Source organism: Anomaloglossus baeobatrachus, chromosome 5 (genome assembly GCF_048569485.1).
Source record: "Anomaloglossus baeobatrachus isolate aAnoBae1 chromosome 5, aAnoBae1.hap1, whole genome shotgun sequence".
Classification (NCBI taxonomy): domain Eukaryota; kingdom Metazoa; phylum Chordata; class Amphibia; order Anura; family Aromobatidae; genus Anomaloglossus; species Anomaloglossus baeobatrachus.
In genome coordinates this window covers 71,321,012-71,336,118 of record NC_134357.1, presented here as the reverse complement: position 1 = coordinate 71,336,118, position 15,107 = coordinate 71,321,012, and the positions used below count along the sequence as shown (strand labels likewise).

Below are 15,107 nucleotides of genomic sequence, written 5' to 3'. Positions count from 1 at the left end.
TGGAGTTTCATACTCTCTCAGCGATAGTGAAACTTCCGCTGGACAAACAGCGTTCACTACAGACAGGGGTGCAATCTCTTCTTCGAGCCCAGTCGCACCCCTTGAGGCGCCTCATGCACTTCCTAGGGAAGATGGTGGCAGCAATGGAGGCAGTTCCTTTTGCGCAGTTTCATCTGCGTCCACTTCAATGGGACATTCTCCGCAAATGGGACAGGAAGTCGACGTCCCTCGACAGGAACGTCTCCCTTTCTCGGGCAGCCAAGGCCTCCCTTCAGTGGTGGCTTCTTCCCACTTCTTTGTCGAAGGGGAAATCCTTCCTGCCCCCATCCTGGGCTGTGGTCACGACGGACGCGAGTCTGTCAGGGTGGGGAGCGGTTTTTCTCCACCACAGGGCTCAGGGTACCTGGACTCAGCCAGAGTCATCCCTTCAGATCAATGTTCTGGAGATAAGGGCAGTGTATCTAGCCCTAAAGGCGTTCCAGCCGTGGCTGGAAGGCAGGCAGATCCGAATTCAGTCGGACAACGCCACGGCGGTGGCATACATCAACCACCAAGGCGGCACACGCAGTCGGCAAGCCTTCCAGGAAGTTCGGCGGATTCTGCTGTGGGTGGAAGCCACAGCCTCCACCATCTCCGCAGTTCACATCCCAGGCGTAGAAAACAACTGGGAAGCAGACTTTCTCAGTCGCCAGGGCATGGACGCAGGGGAATGGTCTCTTCACCCGGACGTGTTTCAAGAGATCTGTTGCCGCTGGGGGAAGCCGGACGTCGACCTAATGGCGTCCCGGCACAACAACAAGGTCCCGGCATTCATGGCACGGTCTCAAGATCACAGAGCTCTGGCGGCAGACGCATTAGTTCAGGATTGGTCGCAGTTTCAACTGCCTTATGTATTTCCTCCTCTGGCACTGCTGCCCAGAGTGTTACGCAAGATCAGGTCCGACTGCCGCCGCGCCATCCTCGTCGCTCCAGACTGGCCGAGGAGGTCGTGGTACCCGGATCTGTGGCATCTCACGGTGGGCCAACCGTGGGCACTACCAGACCGACCAGACTTGCTGTCTCAAGGGCCATTTTTCCATCTGAATTCTGCGGCCCTCAACCTGACTGTGTGGCCATTGAGTCCTGGATCCTAGCGTCTTCAGGGTTATCTCAAGAGGTCATTGCCACTATGAGACAGGCCAGGAAACCAACGTCCGCCAAGATCTACCACAGGACGTGGAGGATCTTCTTATCCTGGTGCTCTGATCAGGGTTTTACTCCCTGGCCATTTGCCTTGCCCACTTTTCTATCCTTCCTTCAATCCGGAATGGAAAAGGGTTTGTCTCTCGGCTCCCTTAAGGGACAAGTCTCGGCGCTCTCAGTGTTTTTTCAAAAGCGTCTAGCCAGGCTTCCGCAGGTACGCACGTTCCTGCAGGGGGTTTGCCACATAGTCCCTCCTTACAAGCGTCCGCTAGAACCCTGGGATCTGAACAGGGTGCTAACGGCTCTTCAGAAACCACCTTTCGAGCCAATGAGGGATATTTCTCTTTCACGCCTTTCGCAGAAGGTGGTCTTCCTAGTGGCAGTCACATCACTTCGGAGAGTGTCTGAGCTAGCAGCGCTGTCATGCAAAGCCCCCTTCCTGGTGTTTCACCAGGACAAGGTGGTTCTGCGTCCGGTTCCGGAATTTCTCCCTAAGGTGGTATCCCTTTTTCATCTCAATCAGGATATCTCCTTACCTTCTTTTTGTCCTCATCCAGTTCACCAATGTGAAAAGGATTTGCACTTGTTAGATCTGGTGAGAGCACTCAGACTCTACATTTCTCGTACGGCGCCCCTGCGCCGCTCGGATGCGCTCTTTGTCCTTGTCGCTGGCCAGCGTAAAGGGTCGCAGGCTTCCAAGTCAACCTTGGCTCGGTGGATTAAGGAACCAATTCTTGAAGCCTACCGTTCTTCGGGGCTTCCGGTTCCTTCAGGGCTGAAGGCCCATTCTACCAGAGCCGTGGGTGCGTCCTGGGCATTGCGGCACCAGGCTACGGCTCAGCAGGTGTGTCAGGCGGCTACTTGGTCGAGTCTGCACACTTTCACGAAACACTATCAGGTGCATACCTACGCTTCGGCAGATGCCAGCCTAGGTAGGCGAGTCCTTCAGGCGGCGGTTGCCCACCTGTAGGAAGGGGCCGTTTACGGCTCTTTTACCGAGGTATTCTTTTACCCACCCAGGGACTGCTTTTGGACGTCCCAATTGTCTGGGTCTCCCAATGGAGCGACAAAGAAGAAGGGAATTTTGTTTACTTACCGTAAATTCCTTTTCTTCTAGCTCCTATTGGGAGACCCAGCACCCGCCCCTGTTCCCTTCGGGCTGTTGTTCTTTTGTGTACACATGTTGTTCATGTTGAATTGTTCTTGGTTCATGGTTTTCAGTTCTCCGAACATCCTTCGGATTGAAGTTACCTTAGACCAATTTATAAGTTTCCTCCTTCCTGCTTTTGCACCAAAACTGAGGAGCCCGTGATGCACGGGGGGGTGTATAGGCAGAGGGGAGGGGTTTACACTTTTTAAAGTGTAATACTTTGTGTGGCCTCCGGAGGCAGAAGCTATACACCCAATTGTCTGGGTCTCCCAATAGGAGCTAGAAGAAAAGGAATTTACGGTAAGTAAACAAAATTCCCTTCTTTATGCTCTTTTGAAAGCAGAGGGACGGTCCCCTCAATATTTATCTATTTTAGATATTTCTTTAGTTCATTGACTTTGGATTTTGTTAATTAAGATAAGCTATTATCACTTGTCTTTTTGAAAGAATTCTTACTTTACAATTTTTTTTTTTTTTTTTTTACACGTACTTGGAAGTTTTGCACAATCCTTTATGCCTATAAGGCTGTCCAATTTATGCGTTGTGGACCATACAGATGGCAAAACACAGGCTTACTAGGTAGTGTGAGTTCATAGTCTTGGGTAGAGATGAGCTAACCTATTGTTTGTCCCGAATACCGACTTTACAAAATAAAAAATAGAGTTCGGGTGCTTTACGTATGCTGACCGCTCTCGCGAGCATCGCTGTGCTCGGGTACACTTGGTGCTCAGCCCAGTGCGAGCCGCTTGCAGTGTTTGAACGGCACACACTGGGGTAACAACGGCATGATCACATGTAATGTACAGTTTGGCTATGTGCGCACTAGACTTTTATTTTTTTTGTTAAGCTAAAAGAAAGCTGCCTTTTTGCTGCGTTTTTACCGCTTAAAACGCAATTAGCGGCAAAAACGCACCACAGAAAAACACTGCGTTTTTGACCCCTGCGTTTTGTGCGTTTTTGAAATGCATTGGCTCTATGTAAAAAAACGCAGAAAAAGAATTGACATGCTCTTTTTTTATATTATTTTTTTTTTTTCTTGAAAAAAAAAACGCTGCCAAAAAAAGTTTGGTGCTGACAGCAAAAATGAAAAGTCATAGACTTTGCTGGGGATGCACAATGCAGGTAAATTTGACCTAAACACACAAAAACACAATAAAAATTTATCTAGTGCGCACATACCCTTAAGGGAAAAACCCCACAGAGACCCCAACCGCCAATCAAAGACTTCCATTGAAGTTCGGGTTAAGTTCGAACCTGTGGAGGGTCGGTTTGGCTGCACCCGCTGAACCAAACTTCTAGGAGTACTCATCTCTACTCTTGGGTGTAGTTAAATGTATGGCGTACTTGTGGACAGACACTCTAGACACGTTTGAGGGGTTACATTTTATTTTCTTGATTACTGTATAAGGGAGATTTAGGCCCCAAAATATTTAAACCTGAGACTACAAACTATGGAAGTATCTTCTACAATGATAGAACATTGCTGGGTTCTGCCATTGCTTTATTATCAATTGGGGGGTCTAACTTCTGAGATGAGGGGGCAGCAGTGCTGGTCTAGATTTTCCTGCTCGGCGGCTCGTGGCTTGACAGTGAACTACAGCCATTGCCATTAATTTTAGTGGCCCGTGTTGTAGTCACTTGGACATTGGTGGCTCAGAGCGCTCCTGTGCACGGAAAAGTGAAGGGACCACTGTCTGCTCTTCAGTCTCCCCATCAGTGGGGTCTCAAGGCTCGTAGCACCACTGGTCATAAAGTGAAGGTTGCTCCTATCATTATGCCATGACTTTAACACTAGAAGTCCCAGGAATTTCGAGCTCCATAGGGTTCCAATGGTAGAAATGTTAAATGACCCCTCTCTGGGACTTCTAGTGTTAAGGGAATAAATCAGCTTCAAAATAAGCAAATAAGCAGATCCAATAATTTTGTGACCGAATAGAGATGATGATATTTCGTCTCCTTTCTGGATTTCTTCAGACATGATTTATATTTGTTCGGACTGTTGGGGCGCACATCTCCCCTCTGCAGAGGTCCTGTACGCCCCAGTCCGTACATTTCATAGGGCTAAACATGGTGATTGGTTCACTTTTTAAGTTATTTAGATTCGCTACCAAAATGTAAAAATAGTGCAGATGTGCGGCACACATGTTCAGTGACTTCATGCAGATGGCTTGCATTGCTGTTTGGGGGATTTTGGTATTTGTCCAGATTGCTTCTTTCACCAAAAATAAAAAGCTCATTTCAAAGTTTTTACTGCTGTCACTTCAAGACCGTCCTGTAATTATTAACCGTTCTCCCCTAAAAATAACAATCTGACGAGAGAATCGATGTCTTAAACAGGTCACGAGGGTTTAAGATCTCACTGGCGTCCATGTATATAATGTGCTGGTGTCACAAGACTTTATTATTGAGAGAGGAAAAAAAAAAAAGTTACAGCCGAGGCCACCACAAAGGGCAAAACTGACACCATCTTGTAGTGTTAAAAGATTCCACTATGTGGGAGGTTAGAAACACCTGACTGCTTTCTTGCAGAAGCGGCACCACAACTGTCCACAGGTTGGATGTGATCGTTCAGCTCAGTCCCATTCACATCCGTGCAGCTGAGCTCTACGACCAGATTCAACCCACCAGCAGGTCTAGTGCCATTTCTGGAAGATAGGGCTTTGGGATATTTATCATTGTAATTGGCGCTTAAAGGGAACCTGTCAGGTGCAATATGAACCCAGAACCACGAGCAGTTCTGGGTGCATATTTCTAATCCCTGCCTAACTGTCTGAGAATTTACTAGCATACTTTTTCTAAACTTCTCTTTTATGTATTTCTAAAGACCCTTTATGATATGCTAATGAGCACTGGGACTAGTCACAAGGACGTCATATTCCCCAACTCGCCTACAGAGGCGTGCTAACATGCTATTCAATGCCGATTGCCTAATGTCATTAGCGGTGACGCACATACCTGTGTCCGTTGACATCTCCCCAGAAACCGGGTTTTGGATGAGTGCGCATGATCAGATGTCACCACACTTCCGGTCATGCGCACTATGAAGCCGGTTGTACACATCCCGGTTTCAGAGAGATCTAGTGCGCATGATCGGAAGTGTCGGTGACTTCTGATCATGCGCACTGAGCCTAAACTTGGCGTCTGTGGCTGTGAAAATGGACACCCGTGCATCCATGCCAATGACACTGGGCATTGAATAGCATGTTAGCACACCACTGTGAACGTGCTAACATGCTAAGAGGGCGGACTAGTCAGAGGAATTAATACTAGTCCCCGCACTCATTAGCATATCATAAAGGATCTTCAGTAATACATACGAGATCTTTAGAAAAAGTATGCTACTAGATGCAGGGGTTAGAAATATGCACCCAGAGTTACTCATGTTTTGGGTGCATATTGCACCTGACAGGTTCACTTTAATATTTTGCCCAATTTGCAATATTTTCTTGTTGTAAATGTACCCCAAATGTATTACTAATTGAAGCTATTTATTGCATTTTGTTAATACCTAGAAATAAAATGTAAAGATTACGCATCACCAGTCAGTAATAAGGGCTGCCCTTATTATATTTCATTTTTAAATAACACGTATCAGCCAAAATGGCCAGAAGAGCACCTACTGCCCCTTCATAGGACCTGCCATTCTAGTCAAAGTTGGGTCCAAACTTCTGGATTGTGGGACTTTGATGTGCAGAGCAGGATCCTACCCTCCTCCGCATTTCTCCTTACTGTGAAATTTCACTCTCTGAATACAGAGGTCACAGACTTTACAAAGCGCATAGCAAATGATATCTGCTCTAATGATGTAACCGTTCAATAACAGATTAGATGGAAAGCCCCTAAGCATTAAATGGTTGGCTGGTACCTGTTGAAATTGGGGAGTACAGCCAGCTTTAAATGGTTTGCACCAAGTCTAAAAGTTACCCTCTACATACAGTGTGTCCACCCATATCCTGTCCACCGCCATTAACTTGAGAACGGCGGCAGCTATAGGCATAGAAATGGTGTCTAGGTATAGTAAAGTAGCCATGCGCTGCGTCATGAAACCACCTATTGCGCCTCCACGCTCACCTGACTTGACCCCATTTGACTTCTTTCTGTGAGGTCACATCAAACAGCAGGTGTATGCAACCCCTCCACCAACATTGCAGGACCTACAACGACGTATCACAGATACTTGTGCAAACGTGTCACCTACCATATTGCACAACGTGCAGCAAGATACAGTATGCTGTCCAGAGACCCGATGTGCATTGCAGCTGACGGTGGCCACTTTGAGCATCAAAGTTAAACGAGCGCCATATGCGTGACCAGCATTCAATGTTTTGGAGGGGTCATGGATTTCATATCATAGCATTTCTGTATGCAAGCTGTCGATTCGTATTGAATTGATGATGCCCTACAACTTTTTAATTCACTTTTTTTTCTGTCTTGTTCTGTTTTTGAGATAAAAATGCTAACTCCATTGTTTTCCACCAGGTGGCGCTATAGGTGGTTTCATTGCTTAGCACATGGCTACTTTACTATACCTAGACACCACTTCTATGCCTATAGCTGACGCCATTTAATGGCAGTGGACAGGATATGGGTGGACACACTGTATTGGAAAGTGGTTATATCACGAATCCTAGTTCTGAGCTCTAGTCCGCCGCACTGATGGGGATAATGGTGATCCTCGGAGCATTGTCTGAATGGAGCAGAGGCCGAGCGTGCACACCTACATGTATTTTTATTTTCTATGGGACCGCCATTATTTACAGAGCAGCTAGCGCTCCACTCTGTCATCTATGGTAATTCCATAAGGAAATAATAGATGCTCAGACCTCTGATCCATTCTCTAGTGCCATCTCTTCAGACATCTAGGGGTAAAACACTTTAATTCAATGTATATAGGGGCATTTAGACCGTGAGGGTGCATTTACACTGGCCTGTTAAATGTCTGCCGTCCGGTGACATGCAAGCTGATTGCCTAAACTATTGATGACTGCCAGACTGCACTCCTATGGGCGCAGAACAATCATTAATGCAAGCGTTCTGTGCACATGAGATGCTTGTTCTCGGCAGCACATGATCTGTTTTTATGATGTGCTATCAAGAACGATTATTTTTTGCAAACTTAGAAACCATTTTACCCAACAAACAAATGTTTAGAATTGTGTTTCCAATAATAATTCCAATACTTTTTTTATCTGTGTTTCTCCCTCTATTCTGATCTGTCTGATCTGTCTCACTCTGTATCGTCCATATCTTTCATAGTATCAGAAGCCAAAGGAGATTCTCGCAGTCGAAGAAGAATTGCAGAAAGAACTGAAATCTATGAAGTCCAGTTCTGAAGGGGATGTCGAATGCAAAACTCAGTGATTTGTGATTGTTTTTTTTTATTATCTTTATCATTTTTGTATTTAAAAGAATAAATGTGTAATAATAAAAAGTGCGTCTCTGCCTGATCAGTATGTAGTGAACTCCTATTTAAGCAGGTCCACATAATTTAGTAATTAGACACCCATATCATACATGTGAGGTTAATGAATGGGAGGACTCTGAGTTGCTGGGCGCATACAGTTTTCCAGGTTTGCATTAAGCCCTCGTAGCCCCTCTGTCAGGAATGGCGGCTTAATGGCTCCAAATTAAACATGGCAAATGGCGTGTAGATTATATTGTAACATTTAACAGACCAAACGCTATAGACCTCTGTAGATTAAATGATGATTCATGAACACTTTGAGTTAAAGATGAATGTGCTGGGATAAAGTTTTAGATGACTCCAGAAAATATATTGTGATGTTTGTGTGATGAGGTTGAGTTAGAGGAAAACTTTAGCATAAAGATACCGCCCATGTACGCTGCATGCAGCCCCGTCTGCCTGTTATCTGTCGGATTAAATTTCCCATTGCTTTAAAATTTCCCAGGGAAGTGGTTTTATCCTCTCAAGATTTTCTTACGACTGGCTGCAGCTTCATGAGATATTATGTATCACTGTCGATCACTTCAACATGGATTGACAGACATATATTTTTTTTTTTTTTTTGCTCTTCTGTTGGTCCTTGTACATTCCTTTCCATTGTAAACCACCCATTGCGCTTCCAATACAGCGGAATAAGCTATACGGCCGCAATGACGTATTCTCCTGACCATGTCATGTATATGATTGTTCGACCATGGCCATAGAGTTTGGCCTCTTCTGTGTCATCAACTCTTCTGTGAAGGCTTTCTACAAGATTTTGGAAAGTGTCTAAGAATTTGTGCCAATTTAGCCTAAAAAGCATTTGTGAGGTCGGACTCTGATGTTTTGGCAAGGCGTTCTGTCTTACAATTTTATATTCTAATGCTTGATGCAGTTGAGGGGTAAGGCTTATAGCCACTCGAGTCACTCCACTAAACTCACCAACTCGTTAGGTATTTATGGACCTCTCTTTCTAGAACAGAAAATGGACTGGTCCACATTACTACAAAAAAAGTAAGAGAATCATCCCTGTGCGATTCCCTGGCAAAACCAGGTAGTCACAGAGGTTATACAAATCTCTCAGGTCCAAAACTCCACCCTCCTTGGCATATCAACACAAAACCCACACCCAGGTACACCACACAGCTAGTAAAGCCTAGTCACCCCCTCATGACAATAAGGACACACCAGTGGGCGGGATCAGGCGGATGGGAGCGCCCACCTAAGGGGCCTCAGGTGTCGGGAGGGAACACATCAGTGGAAGTGCAGAGTTGAGTTCTGACAGTTGACAGTGGAGGAGTGTGGAAGTGCAGCGGAGTCAGGGGTAGGGGCCCCTGGACTACTGGACTAGGTAGCAGACGGCAAGCAGGACCACAGGCGACGGAGATCCGGTCGTGGGAGACCTAAAGTGGACCGGGGCAGAGTTGTCGGCCGCCGGTGCCTATAGCGGGAATCTGGTCCAGAGGTCGTGCACAGTCGGGGTACCTGGACCCTAGGACGAGGAAGGTTGCAAGCCCCCTTGTTAATTGACCAGCCGGGGACAAGGTTTCAGGCCTTGTTCTACAGAAGGCCAGAGAGCGAAACGGAAGCCCAAGGCGGGGGATAGGGTGTCCATCAGAACCCACAGAAATCCCAAGGGTCAGATTTCGCAGACCACAGCTCCCAACATACACAGTACCGGGAGTGGACTTCCCCGTTCCAAGCGGAGTTGTCCCAGTGAAGACACAAACACTGAGTGCAGGAGGAAGGGACCCCTGTTTGAAACACTCGGGTGTGGGACCCAAATACACCAGCCGGAGGCGACCGGTCACTGGCAATTTGGTTTACCACTGGACTTTGTGTGCGATTCTTTGAACTGTGAGTACACCATTTACCCCCGGTCCAACCCTGCACGTCACCTCCAGCAGCCATTGCTCCCGTATACCTGGGCCCTGGGACTACACCTCCCCTACCCGTGGAGGGGATTCCATCCTGCTGCCCCGCTCCATCAGCCCCGGGCGCCCCATCACCAGGCAGCGGCGGTGCTACCAACTCTCACCGTAACCCACGGGTGGCGTCACTGACAAATCAATCCCCTGTAAATACTCCCTTCCTACAGTTGTGAGGACGGACGGCTGTACGAGCCCAGGTCCAGCCACCACTCGAGCCGCAGTAACAAACCCGGATCAGAGCAGCCCCTGCAGCGGCCCGGCCCCCCCCGTCCGCAACACCTGCACTGAAAGTTAGGGAAATGTGTATTTGCTCCAGAGTGGTATACTTTACAACTCTCCAGTTAACACCATTGCATATTGCGAGCTGCAGACTTTGGGATAGCAAGGAACTGGGACTCGTAAGATGTCCTCCAAGCTAGGGTGCAATATACTATCCCTGAGCATAGAGATAATCCATGATGGTGGAGAGGCCTGAGTCTACTGGCTCTGCTTGTGACCAGTCCGGATCTTATTCTCCCTCTTCCTCACCCCAGGGAGGGATGGGACAGGAGTGTGGTTAAACTCGCAAATAAATACAGACAAGGGAAAAACCAAAACTCTCTCTTCCAAGAGCTCCATCTGCGCACACGCTGACTCCCTGCGCCATCGTTTGAACCGGGACCGCGGACACCCTGGGACACTCGCCGCACAGCCACTGCAGGCAGCACAGCCACCCGACCGCACGCAATCAGAGTGGCATCCAGCAGGCTGCCCGCCCACCCGCACAGTGAGGGAGCCGGCCGCCCACACGCAGCCACAGGCACCCGGCCGCCTGAACGCACCCCTGGTAAGCTATATTTAGATTTTAAGATGTACCCCTCATTTTCCTCCCAAATTTTTGGGAGGTAAAGTGCGTCTTAGAATCTTAAAAATACGGTACTTAGGTGCGGACTACATGTGTTGTTTTTCATGTGTTTTTACTATAGCGAATTGTAAAAGTCCGAATCCACGCGGTTTCATAGTTTCCCGAGGTCTAGACCCGGGATTCTGGGTACTTGATCCGGCACTCGAAAAATTCATTGTTCGTCCAGATGCACTCAGCACTGCTTTCCCCACCCACCAGCCAGTCTTGCCTCTATGATTGTTTGCAGTCAGATGTGCCCCCCCCCTACCTGTGTGACCATGCCTGACAGTCATTGCCCATTCATTCTCTGGAGCACACAGCGAGCAGTCATACTCTATGGCCACTCTCTGTCACAGAGATGTAGCAGAGCTCATGAGACCTCGTGTGTATTACATCGGACCTGCAGGGTGTGTTGGGGTTAATAAAGTGGTGAAAGAGGGTGGTTTTTGTATTTAATTCCGAATAAAGTATTTTTTCGGTGTCTGTGTTTATTTACTGTCACTTACTGATTAGTAACGGGGTGTCCATAGATGCATGCCATTACTAATCCAGGACTTAATGGCAGCCCACAGCAGCCACTAACTCTTTATTACCCCGAATGCCAGCGCACCAAGGCAATCGGGAAGAGCAAGGTAAAGCTCTGGGATTGTCACATCTAATGGATGTGGCAATTCAGGGCAGCTGGAAGCTATTGTTCTTATATTTTTCCCCAGCTTGAGAATACAGCCCCAGCTGTCAGCTTTATCTTGGCTAGGTATCAAAATTGGGGGGAACCGCACGTTTTTTTTTTGTTTTTTTTTAAATTATTTAGTTAAATAACAATAAAAAAATTCTGCATGCGGTTCCTCTTAGGCCGGAGTCACACTTGCACGAGTCTCTCATCACATCACCCAGCACGGCCGCACATTCTCCTGAGAAGACTGGGTCGGCTGTATGTAGTTCTATGCTGCTGCATGTTCGTGTCTGGCGAGCGTCAGGCCGTGTCGGGTGATGCAATGCAAGACTCGCGCAAGTGTGACGGTCTTACGGTGCGCTCGCATTAGTATCAGATCGCATCATCCAGCACGACCGCACACTCTCTGAACGCGAGCGTGCAGCTGCATAGAAATGCAGATGCACGTGTGGCGCCACAGCAGTGTTGCCCTCCTCAAAAGGGTTAATGCTGAGCCTGGAGGTAGATGGGGAAGTCCATTGGCCAGTAAGTACCATCATTCAACACAGTTTCTCCCCCAGGGCAGCAGAGGCAGCTCTAAACCTGGAGTTCCAGGGAGCATTCCTTAAGCTCTGACCTGAGGGAGGAGTTAGGCGGTCTCTGAGGAGAGTTCAGTGAGGAAAGAACTCGAGTAGTGTGGTGTGTGAGCTGGGAGCTGAGCCAGATCGTTCAACCCAGGAAAACACAGTCCACAGCGAGGCAAAAAGGAGAAGGACATTGGGGAGTGGAGCGCAACCAGCTCACCCCGACGTCATCGCTGACAAAAAAAACGAATACCGGAGTTCGGGGCCACTCGAGTACCGGTGGTTGCATGCGGAGGAAGAGAGGACTGCAGGTCTCCATCCACCCCGCACTCGGAGGCGCAGCTGTAGAGCCAGGACTAGGAGCCAGGATAGAAAGAGCGGCACCTGTGACAGTCCACGCAGCCTGCCATACAGGGGAGGTAATAAATTACCTCAGAGAGCAACAGAACAGGTCTCAGCATTGCTGAAACAGTGGGACCCCGGTTACCCAGACAGCGTAGGGAGCAGGCCTCATTACTCACTTGGCCAGTGTGAGTTCCTTGACTGCTTCCAAGCTACCGGATCGCCGCTACTATCTGTAACAGACTCCCTGGAGGTCACCGACTGAGGACAAGTAAAGGAGAAGGTAAAAGAAATCATTGTCTGTGTCTGTTCCTTTCCATTGCCCTGTCGGCCCTGCACCTCGTCCACAAACACCATAGACTTTTCCAAAGGTTGCCCCGGGGTACCCACTCCAGCTGTGGGGAGCAAGAAACACCTTAGCTGCCACAACATCAGCCCCGGAGGTCTCTTCCAGCAGCTGCGGCTCCATACCCGCACAATTCCACAGGTGGCGTCACGAATCTTATATAAACTTTATTACCGTCTCCCCCATACCGCCATTTTAAGTGACTCCACCAGGGTCATGGAGTCGGGCCCCGCCACTGCTGACTAGTCCGGCCCGACACCGAGTCACCCAAGGCCCTGGGCGGGCGAGTCATCCTTGGCGTCATGAACAGGATATGAACAAGACCCGTTAATACGGGTGACGTGTGCCTTAAGGAACTGTATTTAAATAGACTGTGTTTTACTGTTGGTGGAAACTGACGCCGCCATTAAAACGGCCGGGCGCAAGAAGAAAGGGGGCGTGCCAGAAAAAGAGCGCGAGGAAAGCCCACCATCAGAGCGACGGTTCGTTAACCCTGCGCTACCCGGCAGAGGGGTGTAAAAAGAAGCGGAGCCTGGTAAGGTCCACTAAGGGGGAAGAAGAATGTCCGACGCAGGGGAGGAACAGGTTGCTGCTGTAGCCCAGGACGCCGCAGCACCGGCCAATGAGGTCCCAGCCACTGCTGCTCCAGCAGTAGCGCCCGTTATGCCACTCACAATGCAATACCTCCTGGGAGCGGACTGATTACCGCAATACTCAAGGGAGTCATATACCCTGAGCGACTTTAGAGAAAGATTGCACAGCTTGTTTAATGTGTATTCCCTAACTGAAATCCAGAGCGTGAGCATAATAATGCGACAGTTAACCAGCGCAGTCCAACATGAAGTAAAGTCCTGGCCTGACACTGATAAAGGGACAGTAACCCATATACTGGCCAAGTTAAAGAACACTTTTGACACCCGCACTGCAGCAGAAATCAAAATGAAATTCTTTGGGTGCAAACAAAGGGCACAAGACAGTATACGGGACTATGCCTTAAACTTGCAAGAGGCACTGAGAGCAGTTAAACAGGTGGACCCAGAGAGTGTGCGTGATGAAGACAAACTACTGACTGAGCAGTTTATAGAAGGGCTCCTGTCAGACGCTCACAGGACACAGCTGCATATTATGGTCCTGCAGAACCCTGCTCTGGACTTTGCAAAGTTTAAGGACCAGGCCATTCGGGTGCTGAGAGAATCTACACCAAATGACACTGTACCCCTCCGGCATCTTGCTATCACATACCCACAGGTGGTGCCTGCAACCCGAGCAACTGCAGGGGCTGAGGCGCAGACCCTGGATAATGGCTCCTCTACAGACCTCAGACATCAGGTCCAAGAACTGACCAAGAGTGTGGCTGCCCTCGCAAAAACAGTGCAGACTCTACAGGTGACCCCATCGCCTGCGAGAATCGAGTTGGCATCTACCGTATTTTTCGGACTATAAGACGCACCGGACTATAAGACGCACCCTGGTTTTAGAGGAGGAAAATGGGAAAATAAAACTTTAAGCAAAAAATGTGGTCATGACACACTGTTATAGGGCGAGGATCTGCTGCTGACACTGTTATGGGGGTAATGTCCCCAAATTCTCTACTAAGGTACCCCATCCTGGTAATGATCCTCCTGCCTTGTATATGATCCTGATATAAACCCCCATCCATCCTGTTCACATACCCCCCCCCCATCCATCCTGTTCACATACCCCCCCCCATCCATCCTGTTCACATACCCCCCCCCATCCATCCTGTTCATATACCCCCCCCCATCCATCCTGTTCACATACCCCCCCCCATCCATCCTGTTCACATACCCCCCCCATCCAGCCTGTTCACATACCCCCCCCATCCAGCCTGTTCACATACCCCCCCCCATCCAGCCTGTTCACATACCCCCCCCCCATCCAGCCTGTTCACATACCCCCCCCCCATCCAGCCTGTTCACATACCCCCCCCCCCATCCAGCCTGTTCACATACCCCCCCCCCATCCAGCCAGTTCACATACCCCCCCCATCCAGCCTGTTCACATACCCCCCCCATCCAGCCTGTTCACATACCCCCCCATCCAGCTTGTTCACATACCCCCCCCCATCCAGCCTGTTCACATACCCCCCCCCATCCAGCCTGTTCACATACCCCCCCCCCATCCAGCCTGTTCACATACCCCCCCCCATCCAGCCTGTTCACATACCCCCCCCCATCCAGCCTGTTCACGTACCCCCCCATCCAGCCTGTTCACGTACCCCCCCCACCCAGCCTGTTCACGTACCCCCCCCCCATCCAGCCTGTTCACATGCCCCCCCCCCCATCCAGCCTGTTCACATGCCCCCCCCCCATCCAGCCTGTTCACATGCCCCCCCCCCATCCAGCCTGTTCACATGCCCCCCCATCCAGCCTGTTCACATGCCCCCCCCCCATCCAGCCTGTTCACATGCCCCCCCCATCCAGCCTGTTCACATGCCCCCCCCCATCCAGCCTGTTCACATGCCCCCCCCCATCCAGCCTGTTCACATGCCCCCCCCCATCCAGCCTGTTCACATGCCCCCCCCCATCCAGCCTGTTCACATGCCCCCCCCCATCCAGCCTGTTCACATGCCC

At 49.3% G+C, this 15,107-nt stretch overlaps 1 protein-coding gene across 1 annotated transcript in view; it reads left to right on the top strand.

Moving 5' to 3' along the window:
• DPCD (deleted in primary ciliary dyskinesia homolog (mouse)) overlaps positions 1-7,739 on the top strand; it is a 79,603-nt gene extending 71,864 nt beyond the window's left edge. Inside the window, exon 6 of the mRNA XM_075348588.1 lies at positions 7,589-7,739. Within this exon, the coding sequence (XP_075204703.1) occupies positions 7,589-7,693 (105 nt within the window). The 3' untranslated portion in view covers positions 7,694-7,739. The remainder of the gene's footprint in view (positions 1-7,588) is intronic.
• The last annotated feature ends 7,368 nt before the right edge of the window (positions 7,740-15,107 follow it).